General features: G+C 40.3%; 1 protein-coding gene and 1 long non-coding RNA gene across 3 annotated transcripts in view; one reads left to right on the top strand and one right to left on the bottom strand.

Moving 5' to 3' along the window:
- Positions 1 to 19358, bottom strand: part of LOC126920737 (uncharacterized) — a 178107-nt gene that overhangs the window by 52192 nt on the left and 106557 nt on the right. The window lies entirely within an intron of this gene.
- LOC126920719 (uncharacterized) lies at positions 12606 to 13477 on the top strand. Of its 2 annotated transcripts, XR_007712058.1 has the most exons (3): positions 12606 to 13057; positions 13155 to 13254; positions 13371 to 13477. XR_007712058.1 is itself a non-coding variant. In XM_050731455.1 (2 exons), the coding sequence occupies exons 1-2, from the start codon at positions 12672 to 12674 to the stop codon at positions 13168 to 13170; spliced, it is 402 nt and encodes a 133-aa protein (XP_050587412.1). In that variant the 5' UTR covers positions 12606 to 12671; the 3' UTR covers positions 13171 to 13319. The 2 variants fall into 2 exon arrangements, 1 of the variants encoding a protein (XP_050587412.1); XM_050731455.1 differs by lacking the exon at positions 13371 to 13477 and having other exon boundaries at positions 13155 to 13319.

Below are 19358 nucleotides of genomic sequence, written 5' to 3'. Positions count from 1 at the left end.
TTGAAAAGATATTCCATAACAATAAAACTGTGGAATTGTTATAAAAGTAATACGAAAATGGTTTATTAAAAAAATTACTTAGAATGTAAAACTTTAAAGCATTCTATACATAGCTGAGGTTGGTCGAGACGATTTGGACAATAAGTTCTTGTTTTCTTCAAATTCTTTTGTGCCTTTGTTCGGTCCATTCGACGTCTTTTATTTGAATTGTTCCGGAAGGGCGATATCATGCTGACTCTATCGAAAACAAGGATTTTTTGTATCTTCAGACAACCTTAATGATTTTGCAACTAATAATTGTCTAAATATTCTAATATCTATATCCTTCCTTGTTGCGATTTTGTATACCGTCGAAGCGTTTACAACAGAAATTCCCAGAAGGAGTTGAATGCCAAGCTTTCCGTACCATTTGATTTTGAATGAAACCATTTGGTGGGAATAATCTATACCACACTTTCCTTCGTTCTACTATTCAACAACAGCTAGTGGTTTTAATGCTGCGAACAAACGAAACGAGAGATCATCCTTGAGACCACCACATGAGCGACTCGCATTACTAAAATATCGATGGGAGCACCTAGCAGAGGACGCTTGGCACTGCTGCACGCGTGGTCTGACGGAGATTTCTTTGAAAACACGCGCGGCAGTCAACGTGTTGGAAGTGGTGACCACTCCGACAGTCGTATTTCGCCTTTTAATTAACAATTCGCAAGAGACGATTTTTCTCGTCTGCAGGTAAAACGCGTACCTACGTGTAAGAAGATATTGCATCCGAAAGGGTTGACCGTGTTAATTTGTTAATTTAATCGATATTTCATCGACGCTGGAACACGACGACGATTTATGCTTGCGCGAATAACGCGACTAATATTACACGATGTGCAGGGGGTGTAAAAAGGGTAGAAGAGCGAGAGAGAAGGGTAAAACGGTGACGAGCTGGTTGGATATATTGACAGTGAATTGGCTCGATATATTCACGCTAATTATTCGTAGGCTATAGTGCTTCGCGTTTAGCTCTATTCATCTATAATGAAGTGCAAAGGGTAAGCTCGATAATAACTGTATCGTAGGGGCGTGACTGTAGGGTGGTTCGGGGTTGCGAGCCTATGGGGTTTCACGCGTATTAGACCTTCATTCGGATCATCTAATATTTAGTGAATCTTGTTACATCGTGAAAATAACGAGTTACGTGTGTATTTTTTCTTTTTTCTTTTTTTAATCTCACGATCGTATGGAAGATCGAGAGACGTTCGTAATTGTACATCCGATTTTCTTCAAATTTTAAAGAATTAACCCACGTATTATGTTTTACAACGTGGCGTAAGATTTCTTCGATATCTTCATTTTTCGATATTTTTTAGGAACGTTTAAAGTCGATGTCTGTCCGGCAAACAATTTCTTTCCTTTTCTCACATTAACATTTTTTCGAGAAATCTTACGCTACATTCTCGGTGCAATAGATTTTAATTTATGAATATTTCCCTTTGAAAATTTCAGTTCACGTAAAACATGGAAGCCAACTACCAGCGTTACAGCGGCAGTTAACTACAGCGTTACACGTATAGCAAGTAGCTTCGCTATTTTGTACTATTTTCATCTAAAAGAAATTGGAAAATAACGCTGCGAGCTACGGGTCTCTTGCAATAAACGAAAAACCGGACAAGATGTAAAATATTGTATGGAAATGCATGTAAAGAAAAAAAAAAAAAATTCTCTAATCCTACCTATTTTTAAACGCCTCAGGGTATCCTATCTTGTTCCAATAGAAAAAAAGAAAAAAAAAAGGGAGCAGCGAGGAAAAAAAGAAAAAGGGAAAAAGATCCGTGGAAATTTGCCGTTTCGACGCAATATTTGCGAAGAATCGTTACGAGCGTTCGAATTCGGTCCGGCCGATTTGCAGAAGCGGCCGCAGCGGACCCGCTGATCAGCGTTTCGAAATCGGCCGGCTATCGACGAGCCTGGCAAAGGACGAGCGTTCGGAACGATGATCGCGACGCTTGTTTGGATTTACCAATAACAAACAGCCAGAGTCGCGGAACAAAGTCGGCCCCGATTACAACGCGCACTATACACCTTCGACAAACACGTCTATACGTCCGGGCCTGATCATCGGCCCTTTGATCGTCATCGACGCGTCATCGGCGTAACAAAAGGATCAGCTGGTTTAAAACAATCGACAAATTGTCCACCGGTTTAATCGTATTAAGGATAATGGCGCATAATCAGCCGAGCCGTGAGCGAACCGCGAGAACGAACATGTGCGGTCGCCTTTCGTTCCACACACCTGATTTCACCCTGTCAGCTAGTGCGAATGTTTTTTCAGGCAGGGGTGAATTTGATCGAGAAAAAGTGGATTAGTATGGTATCAGGTCCGAAGGCCAGGCGAGAATTATGCACTGGTTAAGGTGGCGGAGGGTGGATTTTCTGCAATCTGTTTGACGAGTTTATCGTTAGGGTGGCTGCTTCGAGTGAATAGGCTGTTTACGGATTAGCATTTCTGGTGTTTCGCGAGCTGTCGGATTTTTTGGCCAGGGGATGGTAGGAAATTTTCGAAAGCAAAGATCGCTTGTAAAAAATTACTGTTTTGCGTAAGTTTCGTATAATAATTGCGAAGGGATGTGGGGGGGGGGGGGGGCGAAAGTGGAAGAAAAGAAGAGAAAAATAGAAGTGTAGATTTGTAATTGCGCGAAAGGCGAGAATTTGTAATTTTTAATGAATTCGACGATTTGTTGGAATCTGGCAAATTTTTTCTCCAAGTTACCACGAGTTGATAAAATAAAAGGAGCGAGAAATGAGAAGTCCTTTAAAAAATTGACGAGCGCGATGCAACGTAAAAGCAAATTCTTCGACCAGCATCAAAAGATGGAATAGAATTTAACAGATTTTCGCTTCTAAATGAAATTTCGGGCTCTCTACTATTTTCTATATTCGAACAAAATTTAATTATACGAATTAACGATTTAGTTACTTCCATTACATTTTCAACTACAAATAACAAACTCTTCGAACGAAGCAGAAAAAGTTCATCGAATTCGTAATCAGCGATGACAAACGATTCATCGAAGCTTTTTCTATTTTCAAAAGGCTAGTGCCAAACTTAAAAACTAGCTTCTGTTTTTCGAACAACCTCTACAAAGGAATAAATCGAGCAAGCTGCATGGGAGCAAGCTGCATCGTACTCGAACATTTTCGAACGTTATAAAGCTATCGCGACGCGGATCCTTCCATCAAGCATCGAATCGATCGCGTCGTTTGGCTCTTGCTCATTGTGATCCGCCGGAGTGACCATCGACGTAATGATCGCTGACCATGGTCATCCCTCGATTATCCTCGTGCAAATCCACGCGCTATACCGACAGGCACGTCTCGCCACGACAACGCCATTTGCAGACGACCACGTATTTCATATGCGCGTTTCGAAATCGATTCGTTCAACGTCTCCTTCTTTCAACGAGACGATTGTTTCTTATTTCCAGATTTCGATGCGATATTGAAAACGTTCGATCAATGGGAGCTCGAAATTTTGGACAGTCGGATAGTTGATAGTTTGCGTTGTCGGTAGAATTTTAATAGCTTGGTTAATTGGTTAAATTTACATTGCAACAAAGAATCTTGTAGGTTCGATGTCGAATCTCTTATATTAAATGTATATATTGCTTTTATAACAGATAGCGAAAAATGTTATTATTAGAACAATTACAATTTAACGTTTAATTAGTTTTATAAGCAACTCATTGAGAAGAAACGCACGAGAGAAAACAACGTAGGGACGCGAAATACGCTATTGAGATTTTTTTAGAAAACTTTTACGTATATCATGTGTTGTATAAAACATTTCGAAATGTTATTCTCGATGAAAGAAGACATAGTTATGATTATATTGCTATTTCAAGTAATTACAAATTTTCGCTATCGTGATTCTTCAACGGCGCTGTGTCCCCCGAAGAACATAAAACGATCGTATGATCGGTAAATTTCAGACGATTCGAAGATTGGATGCAATTTTCTGGAAAATCTATAGGGTTAACGAGATCTTCGAGGCTGTTTGCGCAGTTCCTTACGCGGCTAAAGGACGATCGATCGCAATTTGCCAGTTAACCTGATTGCCTCGAGTAACCATTTCCGTAATTGTAGCGGACCACGGTCATCTCTTGATCATTGTCTCGTAAATCCACACTCCGCGCTGTCCGGCACGTCGCGAGCGCAACCGATCGAATTGTTTGCGTGATTCCTGCGTTCCGTTGCGCTTTTGTAAAATATTCGTTTCAGCAAACCCCGAAAAGAATTTTCTCATTTGCTATGCCTATTTTACCATTCGGACTGGAACATTCGCGAGAAAAAGTTGCTGAAAATTTCAACGTACACGTCGCGTGTTACGTCCGACGAAGACGTCGTTCTACTTGCACCGCGAGTATTTCCTTTATGATTTTACAACAATCGGCGAGAAAAACGAGAAGCTCACAGCGTTCCAGCCATTCAGCTACGCGATACGTTTCGCAAAGTACTCGCAATTTCGTCCATCTTTCGCGAGAAACGCGCAATTTCTCTAACCACCGACCGATTCGAAAGGATGCGTTATCGCGTAACAGGCACGTCCACTCGATCCTTGGACGTGGTGAAATCTATTATCGTGGTGAAGTGACCAGGACGTCAGAGATGCTTGATGGATGAGCGGTGATTAATTATACAACGTCCACCCCCCTCGTCCTCCCTGTAACCGCTGGTCCGTCCTCGGGTTTTCCCGATGGTAAACACTCGCTGGACGATCCTTCGTTCACGTTGTCTCTTCTCGGGCCAAGAACTACCACCGTCGTCGGACGACGGTCGCTCGAATTGACGTATTAATTTTCTAAAGTGGATACACGCGGAGGCGTATATTCGCTCGGCCATACCGGGAATCGATCGAGAAACCTCGTTAATTTCGATAATGGAGACCGTGCGCCGGATTTTTCTTCATTTTCAAACTTCTTAGTTCGTTCGATTTTTAGTGGATGCATCACGAAAGTTAGGACGAAAGTTTTGAATTTTATGGAACAAGTGGAATGTTTGTGGAACAGGAGAATTTTGTGAAAAATTAAGTCGGACGAATGTGAGCGAAAAATAACGAGACAGTTGGGTAAATGTATTTTATAGTCATCGACGTAAAAGTATTTGCACTGCATAATTATAAATTACGATTAAAACGCACACATTCAGACATTACGACACTACGTACATATCGCGATGAGCACGCGTGTAATTTTCTCCTGTACGCCGATGCTGTTTCTATTGGGTTGGCAACTAAGTGATTGCGGATTTTGTCAATACCACCCAATGACAAAATCCGCAATCGCTTAGTTGCCAACTCAACAGATCTAAATTTTCTCCCGCCTGCTATATTGCGCACGAATTTTCTTTCGACGCGACTTCAAAGAAGCGCGTCAACGGGAGTCGTAAATTCCCGTTCCTATCCGATTAGGATAATAGAGGTGCTTGATTGAGTATAACGCTGATTTCAACAGCTTATAATATCTCCAATAATTAAATAACTTCGATATTGAATACAATTGTGCGTGTGTGTGTGTGTGTTGACTGGCAAACTACGAGTAAGTACAGCCTGAGACTCTTTTCGTGTTGGCGACTGCGTTTCGACTTTAACTGTTGTTGAGATTTCACTCTTACTTAGCCGATATTGCGGTTTGACTTCTGTCGATTTACTGTTTTCGACTTGGCGATTGTGATGATTGATTTTGATCGACTCATCGCTCTCGAGTCATTACGAAAGAAATATGGGTGCGTTTTAGGTACAAAGAAAACGGATTTGTTGCTTACACTTTTCGTGAAGTGAAGGTAAGGATCAGCGAGGCTCATTGTTTATGACCAGCGTTAATAAATGTGAATAGACGATTCGTTTTCACCGTTAGGTAATTATCCTTTTCCTTTTCATTAATTTATAAGTAATTCGTAAGTGTGCACAATAAACCTAAGGACTGTTCCAAGGATCATTCATAAAAGAAAACATTTAGAGAATTACCAATTCCTTCGAGTTAAAAGGATTATATTCAAAAGGTTAACTTCAAAAGGTATATGATTTATGGTGGATCGTTAGGTTTATGGAGGGTCTGAATAACGGTACGGTCGGGCATTTGTTACCAGACAACGAGAGATGGCGTGCGAATTGTGTTACGCGACGTCACAAATTTTGTTAATCAAAGGAGGAAGAAAAGGAACACCGATTGTATTCAAAGATACGAGCTCGCAATTTTCCATCGGATTTTCCATTCGAAACTCGGCAACGTATTCCGCGAGATATCGCGATAAAAACTTGCGTTCGTTCGTTGGATCGGTACAAGCAGCGTTTCATAAGCGACGATTAATCAAAGTCGCATTTAGTAATTATCAGCCGCGACATTATGTCGGATGCCTGCGATTCGTCGGTGAATTTGCGTTGCGCGGCCGCGAAATCGGACGATTTTGCGCTTCGCGTTCGGTAATTTATGCGCGCTAAGTAAATACACCGGCCGGGCCGGGTTACCGGTTAAAATAATCCGGAAGTTCCGGTGATTATTCGCCAAGCGAGAAATTCCCGGGGCCGATGATTCGAAACGAACGAACGAACGGGGACGATCGTTAAAAACATGGCTGTTTACATTTAATAAACGACTCCGCCTCTCCCTCTCCACCTTGCCGCCCTCGCCAGTTCCACTGGCTTTTAATCGTGCTCGTTAACGGTAATTATTCCTAATCAATGGCGAGCGTGCCGTTTTAATTCGCCGAATCGTAACGATGTGTATTTCGGCTAATTTTCAAAGTATCTCGAAGCCTCGCGCTAAAGTGTGTCGCATTTTTCTGAATTTTTGATCGACGAGCTGGTCATTAAGACGATTTTCGATTGGATTTTAAAGACTGTTTCGCATGGAGTAATCGGCATTATTCTGGTCGAGTGACAGTTTCGTTTACAGATATCGAAAGGTAATTTGGCATTTTCCAAAGAAGGGGTTTCATAAGACAAAAAACGGTGTGAATTGTATGGAAAGTTTTAGATGTTTTCGATATTAGTTACGTTTGAATTAATAATTATAATCGTAACCGATGATTGTAACGTGATTGGAAAATAAGCTAGATATTTACGATAGTTGGGAGTAATTGGCAAGTGTTTGACGCGAAGAAATAACTACTAGCCACTAGCCATGGTTAGCGATGAAATGTTCGATTGATTGAACGAAGATAAAAACTTTCTGCCTAATAATGAAGCCGATATTGGGTAAATTGAGTTAAAAATTCAAGCTACATATATAAATATCGATAATTTGAAATTATCGACGGCAGATATGAAGCATATAGCAAACGTTCAATATATAAATTTCAATCGTTAAATTAAATTCATACATTCAACATCTACAAAAAGACACAATTATCAAATTACGATGGAAAAATAATAAAGAGGGGAAAAAGTAAATCTACAAACAAATATAGAAATAAATATTTTCCATTCAATGAAATTAAACTAATTACTTTGCCAGGTATCGATATAGCTCCTTCTGCCATTTCAAATTTACCATTCGTAGAACGCACACGCTTAGGGTTGCGTACACGAAGAAATAGATTCGTTTAAGACATCCACCGTGTTTCTCTCATAATCTCCGTCGTAGTTGCTTTTCGGCTCGTCGATCGTGTCACGTATTCCCTTCTTCAGCCAATAATCCTCAGTTTCAGTATAACCCTTCGTTATATCGTTACATCAACAACGATATAAATATAAATATAGCAAAGGGTTATCCCGAAGAAATAAACTGCAAAGTTCGCGAAACCTGCAACGTTACGAAGCGAAATGTACGTAACGTGGTCGACAACCTGAAGACCAGTCCCGATGAATTACGAAGAAATAAATTTGGTCAGGCCACGATCTATTCGATGTTCGTCGCCTGGTGAAAACCATTCAGCAACCGTATCGGAGAAACGAGAAGCTTGCACCCTTTTATCGGACTGGAAACAAATAACGAGATCATTGCTCGCGTGGAAAATGTCCTGTATGTATATGGCTGTTGGACAAACAGGGGCGATTCGGTGGATTCTGTGCTGTTCGCTCTACTAAATGCTGCTATATTCCTGCTAATTCCCCGGCCAATCCCTTGGGATCCCCCTTTGCGCGTACCTTGCACCCCTTCGGAGACTCATTCGCGATAAAGTGGGCCGTATGCGCCCTGTCGACAACTGCATCTTTCTACGCTCTAAATCTTCGATTTCGATCGTATCCGAAAGCAAAAGTCTTTGTCTCGATAGCCGGAGTTGTATGAAACTGATGGTTCGTGTCGATGTTTGTCGAGGATGGATTTAATTGTTGTTTTGGGTTGGTCTGGGCGCTTGCAACTTTATTATAAGGGAAGGTATGGGTAGGATATAAATTAGGTATGGTTTCTTTGCTTTGTTCTTTGATAAGTTTCATGTTTGTTAGTATACTACTGAACAAACATTTGGAATCATGTTTGCGCTTGTGTCTATATCGGATCTGCCGTTAATTTGATGGCTGCTTCGAAATTAGTGCATCACGTACCAACAGAAACCTCGTATTTTGCTAGATTCTTTATTAGAGAATTTTACAAGATAATGCAAATTTGTAGTGACTCTCGCAGTTGTATTTATACGAAACTTTCTAATTATGCTAATTCTCCGATCAATCCGAATTTTGTTCTAGATCTTCGATAAAGAAGACGTCGAGGCAACAAAATTTCAAGTTTACTCTTCTAAAGAATTCTAGTCTTTCACGATATACGTATGCAAAGATCTCACACGTTTCATCAATAGCACAGATAAATTCTTCTTCTGAAAAATTGTACACATCGTTTGAGATACTTGCGGAACGAAAACGCAGGAGATAACGAATGCACATGGCACGTAAAAATTCTGGTGAAAGTTAATTCTGTTGGCAAAAATACTGCAACAATTGGATCTGTGAAATTTAATCGATCCACGGTACGTATTGATCAGTAACAGCCCCATAATAAGGGGTGTAAGTGCATAGGTCGAAGGGTGCAAGCCGCAACGCGTATAGTTGCCGTTTCATGGGGTGTTTTATTGACGGGTGTCGCGCTGCAGGGGTTCAGCCGCGTTAAACGGCGTGATCTTAAGCCGGATTCCCCATTGAACAGCATCTGCACCCCCGAATTTGTCGCCGGACAGTTTAGGCGGATTCTCGTGCTATGGTGAACAGGTCTATTAGTCGGGCCTTTCCGTTCATTGTGCGATTCTTGCTCTTTTAAACGGTCCGCCGACACGTTTCTCGCGTGGGAGTGATGTTTGGCTAAGTTTGATTATCTGTTTGGAATTTAAATCAGGCCGTTAGACTCGCCTTAATTGATAGTTTTCCGAATTACGCGAAAGAAGATTCAAAGGATTCTCATTACGTTTGGAGAAATTTTTAGGAAGATGTTTGACGTCGTTTGAAGACGTTGGTGTATTGACCAGAAATGCTAGAATTTTCTTTTAAGAAAGGAAAAGTGCTCGTACGTATAAATTTTATCTATCGTATAATAAATAGTTTTTATAACAGTAAGTTTTAAAATGTTTGTTTGAAAATATTAGTTCACGAGAAGTTTGAATAATGTTTGTAGTTAGACAAGCTATTAGAGCAATTAATTAAAATTTGGAACGTTCATTTCCTTTTACACTCTTTGCAACTCTTCTACCTTTGTTTCTTCCATCTCTTCTATCTTGTTTTCATTTTCTTCTCTTCCTTTTCTTCTTTCTCTTCGTTATCTCTCCTCTTCTCTTCGTGTTTACCCATTTTCTATATTTCTGTATTTTTATTCTCCTTCTCCATCGATAAACACCAAAGAAGAGCCTATGCCAGTTTTGTTTTCAGCTACGAAAATGATATTAATAAATAATGAAGAAAGACAATATTATGTAGTCTCATACGATACTATCTGTGCAGAAAAACTGCCATTGTACCAAAGGATCAGCGTTTCGGAAAAATTTGTCAGAGCTGGATGCATGTTGAAGGAAGTAAACAAAGCGTAATTCAAGGTACGCCTGGTAAGAATCAGAATGTTGCAAATCTAGTCCCTTTTGTTACACGTTCGCCACTGTATTTAGTAGGATGAATCAGGCTTTAGATTTACTCGACCACTGTTGGCAGCTTTATTATTATGCTTTCTTCGCATTGGAGACACACATCTGTCCCACCCTCTATGCTATATTCTATATAGATTTCCCAAAGATAGGACCTAAGTCACCAGGAAATCATGAGGAAATAAAGAAATATTTTAAGCATTAAACAAATACATCTAACGAAGAGGATTTCTCCTCTTCTTAGTTGAAACCATAGTCTTCACACGTGATAGCCTCTGTGAGTTTGAAAATAAAATAGTTTATACAGTTTAACGGAATATTAATTAAAGAAAGAAATATTAGGTGTACAAATTAATTTGGTGTTTTTCGTATACAATATAAAACGTTTGTCTGCAGAAAGAAGACATTTCGATTTTCGAAATGGACAGCAACTTGTACGGTGTTTTTTAAAGGATAGGATAGAAAGTGTAGAACATTAATTCGAAACAGAATTATAATTATTTAATATACGAAGCAATTAATTTGAAATATCCGCACTAGTGAGAAATTTCAATATTAAGATCGTTTCTTTTTGTAAAAGAATAATTGAGAATATTTCAAACGAATATTTGTTTTCGACACGATGTTCCGTGAAATCGTCTGGTTTTCACGCACAAAAAGACGCAAGACTCAAAGGATAAATGTTATCAAGACACGGCACGCAGAAGACGGGCTATAAATTTTAGGAAGCTTAATAACGTCTTGGCGCGGTCTAAGTTCTTATTTTTCCGCTCCAGATTAAAAAAGCCTTGAGACAATTCTCTTTTTAAAAGAGGAAAGAAATTTGTAACTCTTCCGATCGCTCGATTTATGATTTATTTTCCAATCGTAAACCGCTCTGGTCGAAGGATAATTATTTTTGGTAAGAATTTAAGTGAGAAACCTCGCAACAGTTTATCGATACGACGTGGAATATAATTTTTGTACAAATGAAGATGCAAGGTTTCTAGATTGGATACCACAAATTTTTCGAATGCAAAGTTCACAGAAATGTTCGAAGAAGCGATAGCAACGACGAAGGAATATGTGGTTGATAAGAAATCGTGGGCCGCGCCATTTCAGGCAACTGTCGAAGGAACAAGATGAAAGAAAATGGAAGGCGGTGACCTGTGAGATGGAATTTTACAGCAAATGAAATATTCCTCGATATTGGTTTACATTTTACTTTCGTATCTAATAATAATACTTCGTTTTAATCTCCAGTACTTTATTCACCGATCTATTCGTTTCAATTGTTAAATAATATTTTAAAAGTAAATTTTCCTAAAGTAATTGTTTTCGATCTATCTACAACAAGCTGAAAATATTAACAAGGCATTTTTTGCATAAATTGTTACATTTGATCCCCCAACGCGATACGTCGTTCAAATAATACAACAATGATGTATTTTGTCTTAAATATACAGCTGAGATCAAAGAGAAAGAAGAAAATAAATATATCAACGATTAGCGACTACTCAAATTCATTTGCAGTTTCTTCTTTCATATAGAGATAAACCAACCCTAAGCGAGTTATTATTGTCGCGCACACTTTGATAGCGGTGCTATATACAATTTTCTTACATTTCGTAAAATTTATGTGACACAGGTAAACCAAAGTTCTCTGATTTCGCTTCACGCAAGAAGATAACGAGGCCAACGATCGAGGAGGCGCGAGTTCATCCCAGAATTCCTAGCGGAATAGTCGTAACGCGACGATACCAGTTCGCACGACGATAGCGCGTGTTTGCACAACGATAAATTGACTTGTACCTGGCGCCCGTCTCCTTAGCCATCCCGTCATCTTGGCCCGCGCGTCTGTGCCAGAAATAAGGCGTTCATTGTTTTCCCGCAACCTCCAGCCACCTCGTATACTGTAATTTAACTTGTCCTATTAGACAAAGGATACGTTTTACGAACCTGCTTGTCTGGTTGCCGTAAAAAATGTACTCGGGTTAGCAGAATTCAAATATTTAATAAAAATCTTTCGTTTGTTCGACTCCTTCGTTCTACCGTTTCTTCCATCCTTTAAATACATAGAAAAAAGGGAGTACGATGATTTTCCAATGATCGTGTCATTATACCATCGCATTATCCTCTAATTCCTTATCTTATAACGTTAAACAAAAACAACATTCCACGTATATAGATCTGTGCGTTAATCTTACCATTCTTTCAATCGCAGAATATTATACCACCTATTGTACCATTTTGTCTGCTATGGTCTTCCAACAGCGTGGCCTTGGAAGTTAGAACTGACGTTTTAACGAATGATCGCGTACGCTTACAAAAATCAGTACATCGACGTACGTCGATTCCACGGCGATGATGAAATCAGATTTCTATGTCCGCCACGGGCAGCAGAAAACGAATCTTAACGCAAGGGGTTAACCAACATCGCTATTTTACACGTTGGACGAGTCTTTCGAACGACGTTGCCGAAACGCATGGCGCAACAGCGTGTACCAAGAAGAAGAGTCGCGCGTCGAGTCTGCGGTGAAAGCCGCGGCTTTTTTCAGGTAAATGGTAAACGCCCCGAGGTACCAACGTGGTACCTTTCCCCAGGTATCGTACGTGGGGACGTGGAAACCGGCCGCGATCCGATGTTTGACCCTCAGCCGCTTGGGCAAACAGCGGCACGCTCAGGATTTCGTCGAAAGGGCCCGATAGAAGCTCTTGAGCCGGCGGGCCCTCCACTTCCGTCGCCATCTCCATCACGTCCTTCTTCCTCGAAGAGGCGTAAAAGCCTCGAGTGCCGCCGTTTTTTGGCCCCGCAGTGTTTTCTCTGCTCCTCCGTATTCTTCTTGCGGCGTCGGAGGATCAGGTTTCGTGGCCCTGGCAACCACGGTGAGAATGGAAATGAGGACCACTCCCGTCAACCTTTTCGTAACAACACAGTTTTTCGATGGGTTCTGGGAGTGTTGAGGATCGGTGTTGAGCTTGCATCTTGGTACTGGCAAGGTGCACCAGCTTCAAAGTCATTTTCGAGGTAAGTTGTCGAAGAGGATTAAATTCAGTTAACGCTACACAGGTTGGTATATACATAGGTTGGTTAATTTGTATTATTCAGTCTTATTATTTTTTAGGTTTGCATTCAATTGAGGACGTCGGCGTTTCTTTCTTCATTCAGATTCATTTAGATCGTACGATTTTACGAAGCTCGAAGAAGTTGAAGATATATATGTGGTATGTATATGGTAAACTATTTCTTGTTAATTCCGCAGATTTATTTCGTGTGTCTAGCCTGTGTAGCGGGCTTCTCAAGAATTTCTATTACGCTAATAGGTTTCGTATATTTTAAGGAATAATGTGTCCAAGTTATTAATCCATCATCGACTGGGATTACACTTGGTCAAAGTCGCGTGTTGTTACTACAGTCGACGAAAGTGTACAGACGATAGTTCGCAGGTAATATCAGTGGTAATGAGAAGAATATTAATAGATTCGTTGGTTTCGATGTTCCAATGTTCCTAATGTTCCAATTCTGCGGTGCATATAACGCATTTAAAAGCACAATGAGATATAAAAATCAATTATTAAATCCTTTTCATACACGTTGAAGGGTTTGAAATGGAGCAACTGGGAAAATACAAGATTGAAACGTAACGTGAACGCTATCGATACTCTCGGAGGCGGCACTCGATTCCCCAGGTCAGGAACTTTCTCCTGGCGAAGATCGATTGGCCGATTTGTCGAGAGACACGGAGTTCCGGCACGCTTCCTTTGTTTTACGTAATTTCCGCGCCAATATTAGCACGCTGCGTTCCGTCGGCGTGTTCCGTTCTCTCTCTCTCTCTCTCATCGTGTATTGGCTTGTGTGTTCTTCGCAAACAAACCAATCAATGCCGATGCCTTAACTCTCTCTCTCTCTCTCTCTCTCTCTCCCCTTTTCTCTTGTACGCGCGAGCTTTTCTCGTTTCAAAGCAGCCATGAAAAAAGTTTTACTTTATTCTGTGTGTTACCTTCCTTTTCTCCTTTTGTATCGTTGTTTATATATCGTCGCGTATATACAGTGGCTACAAAGCTATTTGTACACATTGTATGCTTGCGCACGTATCATTTCACTTATACACCAGTTATTTAGAACCAACTATAATAAATTTACTATCGTTTAATGGTACTTTCGCACGATTACGAAAATTGAATACCCTGGAAATGAAACGGAGGATCCAAGAAGAAAACGTTTCATTGGGAAATAAATATTTTTCCTAGCCACTGTGCGATCAATACATAGACAAGTGCGCGTATCCAGATTATTCAGCAGCAAAAATGCACGCGAGAGAGTAAAGAGACAGACAACGATTGAAATAAATCATCGAACATTGTTTTTGAACACAACTGTTTTTAGACATTGTTATTCCCTCTATCGCGTGCTCCTTTCTTCTAAGAATTCGAAAGTAATTTCTGTTTGACAAAAGGACATTTCAATAAACGATTATATCGTTTTGACAGAAACGAGATCAAATTTACGCCACATTTACCGCAGCATATTATCAATCGGTCAACGGTGAACGCCCATTAAACTCATTAAACCGAGGAATCTGGTTAAAAAGCATCATCGTACGATGGGACGAGCGAGTGAAGACACCGCGAAACGGTTCAAAGGAGGCCAAGGCAGGTGTGTCGGCCATGGGGACACGGAAACAAGCGGAGAAACGACGGAGACAAGCAACGACGAGAGACCAGGAACGTTAAAAGGCTTCGTGGGCGTCTATTTGCGTAGATCCAAGAGATCGGACAAGTGGCCAGGCCTTTGTCGGACTCTCCGTGGGTGGTTCCCTTTTTTTCTCGCCTCCTCTTCGTCCTTTCTACGCGTTTCTCCTATAAACCAGTCCACTCGAGCCACCACCCATCCACCCCCGTTGAGTTAGCGTCACCCTCGTAAACTGTCGCCCTCCCCCTATCGGTTTCGTAGACGTCGTCGTCGTACACTCTTTATCCTTTTCCAGGATTCGTTTGCCTGGTGGTAATCAAGCGGTGGCGAAGGTTACGACGCCATTTTTACGTCGTGACAAGGTGGTGTTTGTTACACGCATGAATCGCGTAATGCTGGTTTTAATCAATCAATCCTTATCTAGCCAGTCCTTAATTACAAATTTGTTCCATTATGAACGATCGATAGAAAAAGGATCTTTAAAAATTCCTTTCGAACAGGTTACTACGCATTTGACTGTTATTCGAGTCACGTCCAATGTCCTAAATCGTTTCGAATCTAAATTATCGTGTAAATTATTTAGATGGGAAATCGCTCGAATAAACACGAATGACGTTAGTATAAGTTAAGTTATGTTCTCAGTTACGAAGGAATAATATAAACTATCGTTCGTAATTATTGGAACAACTTCGATAAACGTCGCTCAAGTAACTTGGAACGAGATCGTTCGAATAATTTATACAGTAGACGCGTACGATTCTATTCGACGTACGTTAAAAGATGTGTTCATTCTTGAAACGATAACGACAGGCCATTCATTAGCTGTGATAATAAAAAATCAGACGAAATATAAGAAAGAAATATTTTGTAGAGTAAAGGTATGCAAAGTGGATGTATATTAAAGAGGCACGAGCGAGTATTATATCCTGTACTACTTTTCAAGTAAGTCGTTCGATAGGCACTTTTCCCTCTTTCTATCGACGTCGGATTCCGCGAATAAGGGTTGCACGGCTCGCAATCGAGCATCAGGATTCTCCTGATTCCAGAGCATATTTAGAGAGGCCTCCGTTCTATTTGTTGGCTTTAAAAACATCCCCGGCGGTAAGCCGCATTATTTCACCCCCTGGTTCGCTGCATATCGGGCATTAGGAGAATATCGAACTGTGATCGTATGATATTTCAAATTGCATTATTTACTGGAAACGCTAATAAGCCGTCTACGTTGCCTGTATTAGCCGTAAAAATATATACGTCGAAGAATAATATAATAATTGCTCCATCTTGTATCTTTATTCGAAATTCGTTATAATCAAAATTAATTAACTGGAATTAATTCGCTAAGATTCTATTTACCTATTATTGCTGTTATTTTCAAAGACAGCAAAATAATGATATATTTTAGAGAAAATTTTGAAGAAGACAAACTGATATTTATAAATTTGTAAGTATTCATTTTGTCCAAGTTGGAGATATCGTTAACACTAGAACTACCACACCAGACAAATTGATTGGTTTTACAATTTTATTTTAAAATTCCTACTTCATGTTATATTTTTTTCCTCGCAAATGATGTAATGACTTTCACAACGATAATTAAAAGAATAATATAATGAATTTTATTTTATTTTTTAAACTGAAAATAATTTTGTATCAAGGCTACTTATACCAATAGCAGTTAAAATGACTGCCACTTGTCAAAGTGTAAAAGAGTCCTGCAATCTGTTTATCGAACCCCAACTAACCAGTTTCCTCGTTTTCTACAACTTGCCACGCGTTTTTCAAATTTTTACCGCGTATCATTCGATATGACGATATCGGTTATCAGGAAAGTTCTGGATCGATCGCTAGATCGTTAGATGTTGATACTAGAAATGCCACAGCAGTCAAAATGACTGGTTCTACAATTTTATAAATGTGTTAACCCTCGTTTAGGGGTCATGGTCCCAGATGGATCAATAATACCAAAAATGTATTACATAACATTGAATTGCTTCTGTAGAAAGTAATAAATCAATAAATATGAAAATATTCTATTATCACGTATTTGTTAAAGACCAGTCATTTTCACTGGTTTTGGTAGAAATAGCTTCGTGCTAACTATCGGTAGTTCTAGTGTTAAACGCAAGGTCCGTTTCTTATCCGAGATTTCTCTTGTATCAAAGAACCACGCGTTATCCTCGAAGCGACATCTTTCCTTCTTCCTTTCCTTATTCACGCTTTACGTACTTGCCAGCAGCTTCGTACGTTCACCGCTTATAAACAGGCATCGAGTATTTGCCAAGGAATGGAAAATTGACTCGCGGGCACAAATTCGACGCGTCGAGGGGGCTTGTGCAAGAATTTCGACGCCTTCGAGTGTGTAACAGTGGCTTGTCGAGGGACGAGAGGGTGCATGGGGGTGAACGAAGGTGGCGACTGGCGAAATCACGTTTCCGGAACGGCGGCTAGACGCGTTCAACGATTTCCGAATGTTTCCCCGGAAATTCTCGCCTCGCTTCCTGGATTCGACACGCTTCCGTTGGTTTGTACATATCGTCGCGCCTCCCTTTGTCGTCCACTGGCGGGGGTGGATTTGCACGCGCCCCCTGACCCCGCGATTCGCGCTCGTTTCCGCGTCTGATCGACGACCGAGCACGCTCCCTTTGCTCTCTCTCTCTCTCTCTCCCTCCTTGCCTCGTCCAACCTGCTATATAACCTTGTTTGTTGGAGTTTTAGAATTTTCAATCGACTACCCTCGTGCTTTATAAGATTTTTTAGTAGTTTGAACGTTTTCAAGAGTAATTTATCGCATATCGTGTACTTTTCCATGTGATCCGCCTCCAATTACGGTAAGAAAATTTTCATTGGTGTCTGGATCAAATCTATTTTGCTAATTGAATCCACGAGAACGTGCATTTTTGTTACGTTGCTCGAACGAGAAATAACAGGACATGAGGAAGATCAACGAATTCTCGTTATACCAGGTTGTCCGAAAAGTTTCTTTCGTTTTATATAAAAATAATAAACGCACTATGTTTTTTGTTTTATATCAGTTTATTGAACTATGCGCGGACATAATAATAGAAATAGAAGGAAATGGATCATACTCGATTCAATAAAATACTATAAGACAGAAATTGTTCGTCTATTATCATCTTATCAAACGAAAGAAACTTTTCGGACTACCTATAATATAAACTTCAATCATATACAGGGTGTGACCGAATAACACGTACCAATCATGTACCGTATCTACGCACGAACTACTTGTCCTTCGATAGATTCGGATGCAAGTTTTAAACGGTACATTGAAATTTGTCGTTAAACGCGCGAATATCAACAGCCTCGTCCGAAATAATCTTCTTACACAACAGAAAGATCGAAACGAATGGAAAGCAAAGAAGGAAGAGCAACGTGGTGGTTTGGCTGAAGGAAAGCTTCAACCCCCGTTTCCCGAGTTAGCCAAATATTATCGTTCTCATCGAGCCATGTTCTGAAAACGATTGCGCCCCGGCGCAGTCACGTAAGAGCGTCATTATCGCAATGTAATGTAGGTCGGTCGCAAACAGACCGCTTTTTTCCATCGATTAATTATCGGTGAAAACTATTCCCGCGGTATCTCCACGATTACTCGATCGTTCGCGGTAAGGTGGTGTGCTGGTTTTTATCTGAAGGGGGTCGAGGACCCATTATCGGCTGCCGCGGAATTGCGAGTAAATACAGCGGCCGATGTTTCGCGACATTTCCATTCGCCAGCGCGATCGTCGATCCATCGTCGAATTATGAGCAATTTTGTGCGATTTGTTCGCCGATAGAGTTACGCAGGAAAAGAGTTTTGGAATTTTTGGAAGGTAGGAAATGCCTGTACGACGATCGAGTTGCGTCAGACGGCGATGGTAGGGTGACAAGTTTTCTTACGGAGAAATTCGTTCCAGTTGTTCGCGTATTTCCGTGTATTTCTTATCGTTGTATTGAAATAAGAAGGAAATTATATCCGAAGCATGTTTTGAATAACAGCAGGTTTTGTTTTCTTGTTTCGACGTTCAACATCGCAGTAACGTTGAAAGTTAAACATCTAAAGCTTAAATAACGTCTCTTTTTGTCAAAAATTCGAATTCTATGCGCGTATTGCTTCAGTTGATTTCTTCTTATCGTACGCGAAGAAGAAGAAAACGCTATTGGCTCGAAAAATGAGCGCCGATGGCAACGGTGGCTATCTTCGCAGGTGTTATTTCATTCTTCGAAAGAAAAGAAAGAAAAAAAGAGAAAAAGAGAAGAAAAAAGTGGAGAAGAAGTTAGATATACGGACAGATAGGTGGATTACCCAACTACACGGTGAGAATCGAACACGCTCGGTTTGTTTGCTTGTCGTTAGCATGAACATACTTTTCGATGTAATGTTGCAGACCAACGTGCGCGTCGAAACGCGGATCGATAAGCGTTTCGTTAAAATGGGGCAGATTATGGACAACTCGAAACGTTTATTAAGCCGACACGTAATATATATATATATATAGTTCTTGGCGTACTTGCGTGAAATTTCAAGATACAAAAAGGTAAACAGTACGCATCCAATAAGTATCCAATGTAGGCTAAGTATCCTATTTACTTTAACGATTCGTATATAAATAACAAATAGTAGTAACAAGAGTAGAAC

Source organism: Bombus affinis, chromosome 9 (genome assembly GCF_024516045.1).
Source record: "Bombus affinis isolate iyBomAffi1 chromosome 9, iyBomAffi1.2, whole genome shotgun sequence".
Classification (NCBI taxonomy): domain Eukaryota; kingdom Metazoa; phylum Arthropoda; class Insecta; order Hymenoptera; family Apidae; genus Bombus; species Bombus affinis.
Note: the sequence above shows the minus strand (reverse complement) of the source record. Positions and strands in the feature narration are given on the sequence as shown.

Excerpts from the sequence above, each read along its gene's own strand:
- LOC126920719 (XM_050731455.1), top strand. The coding sequence starts at position 12,672 with ATGTTTGACCCTCAGCCGCTTGGGCAAACAGCGGCACGCTCAGGATTT.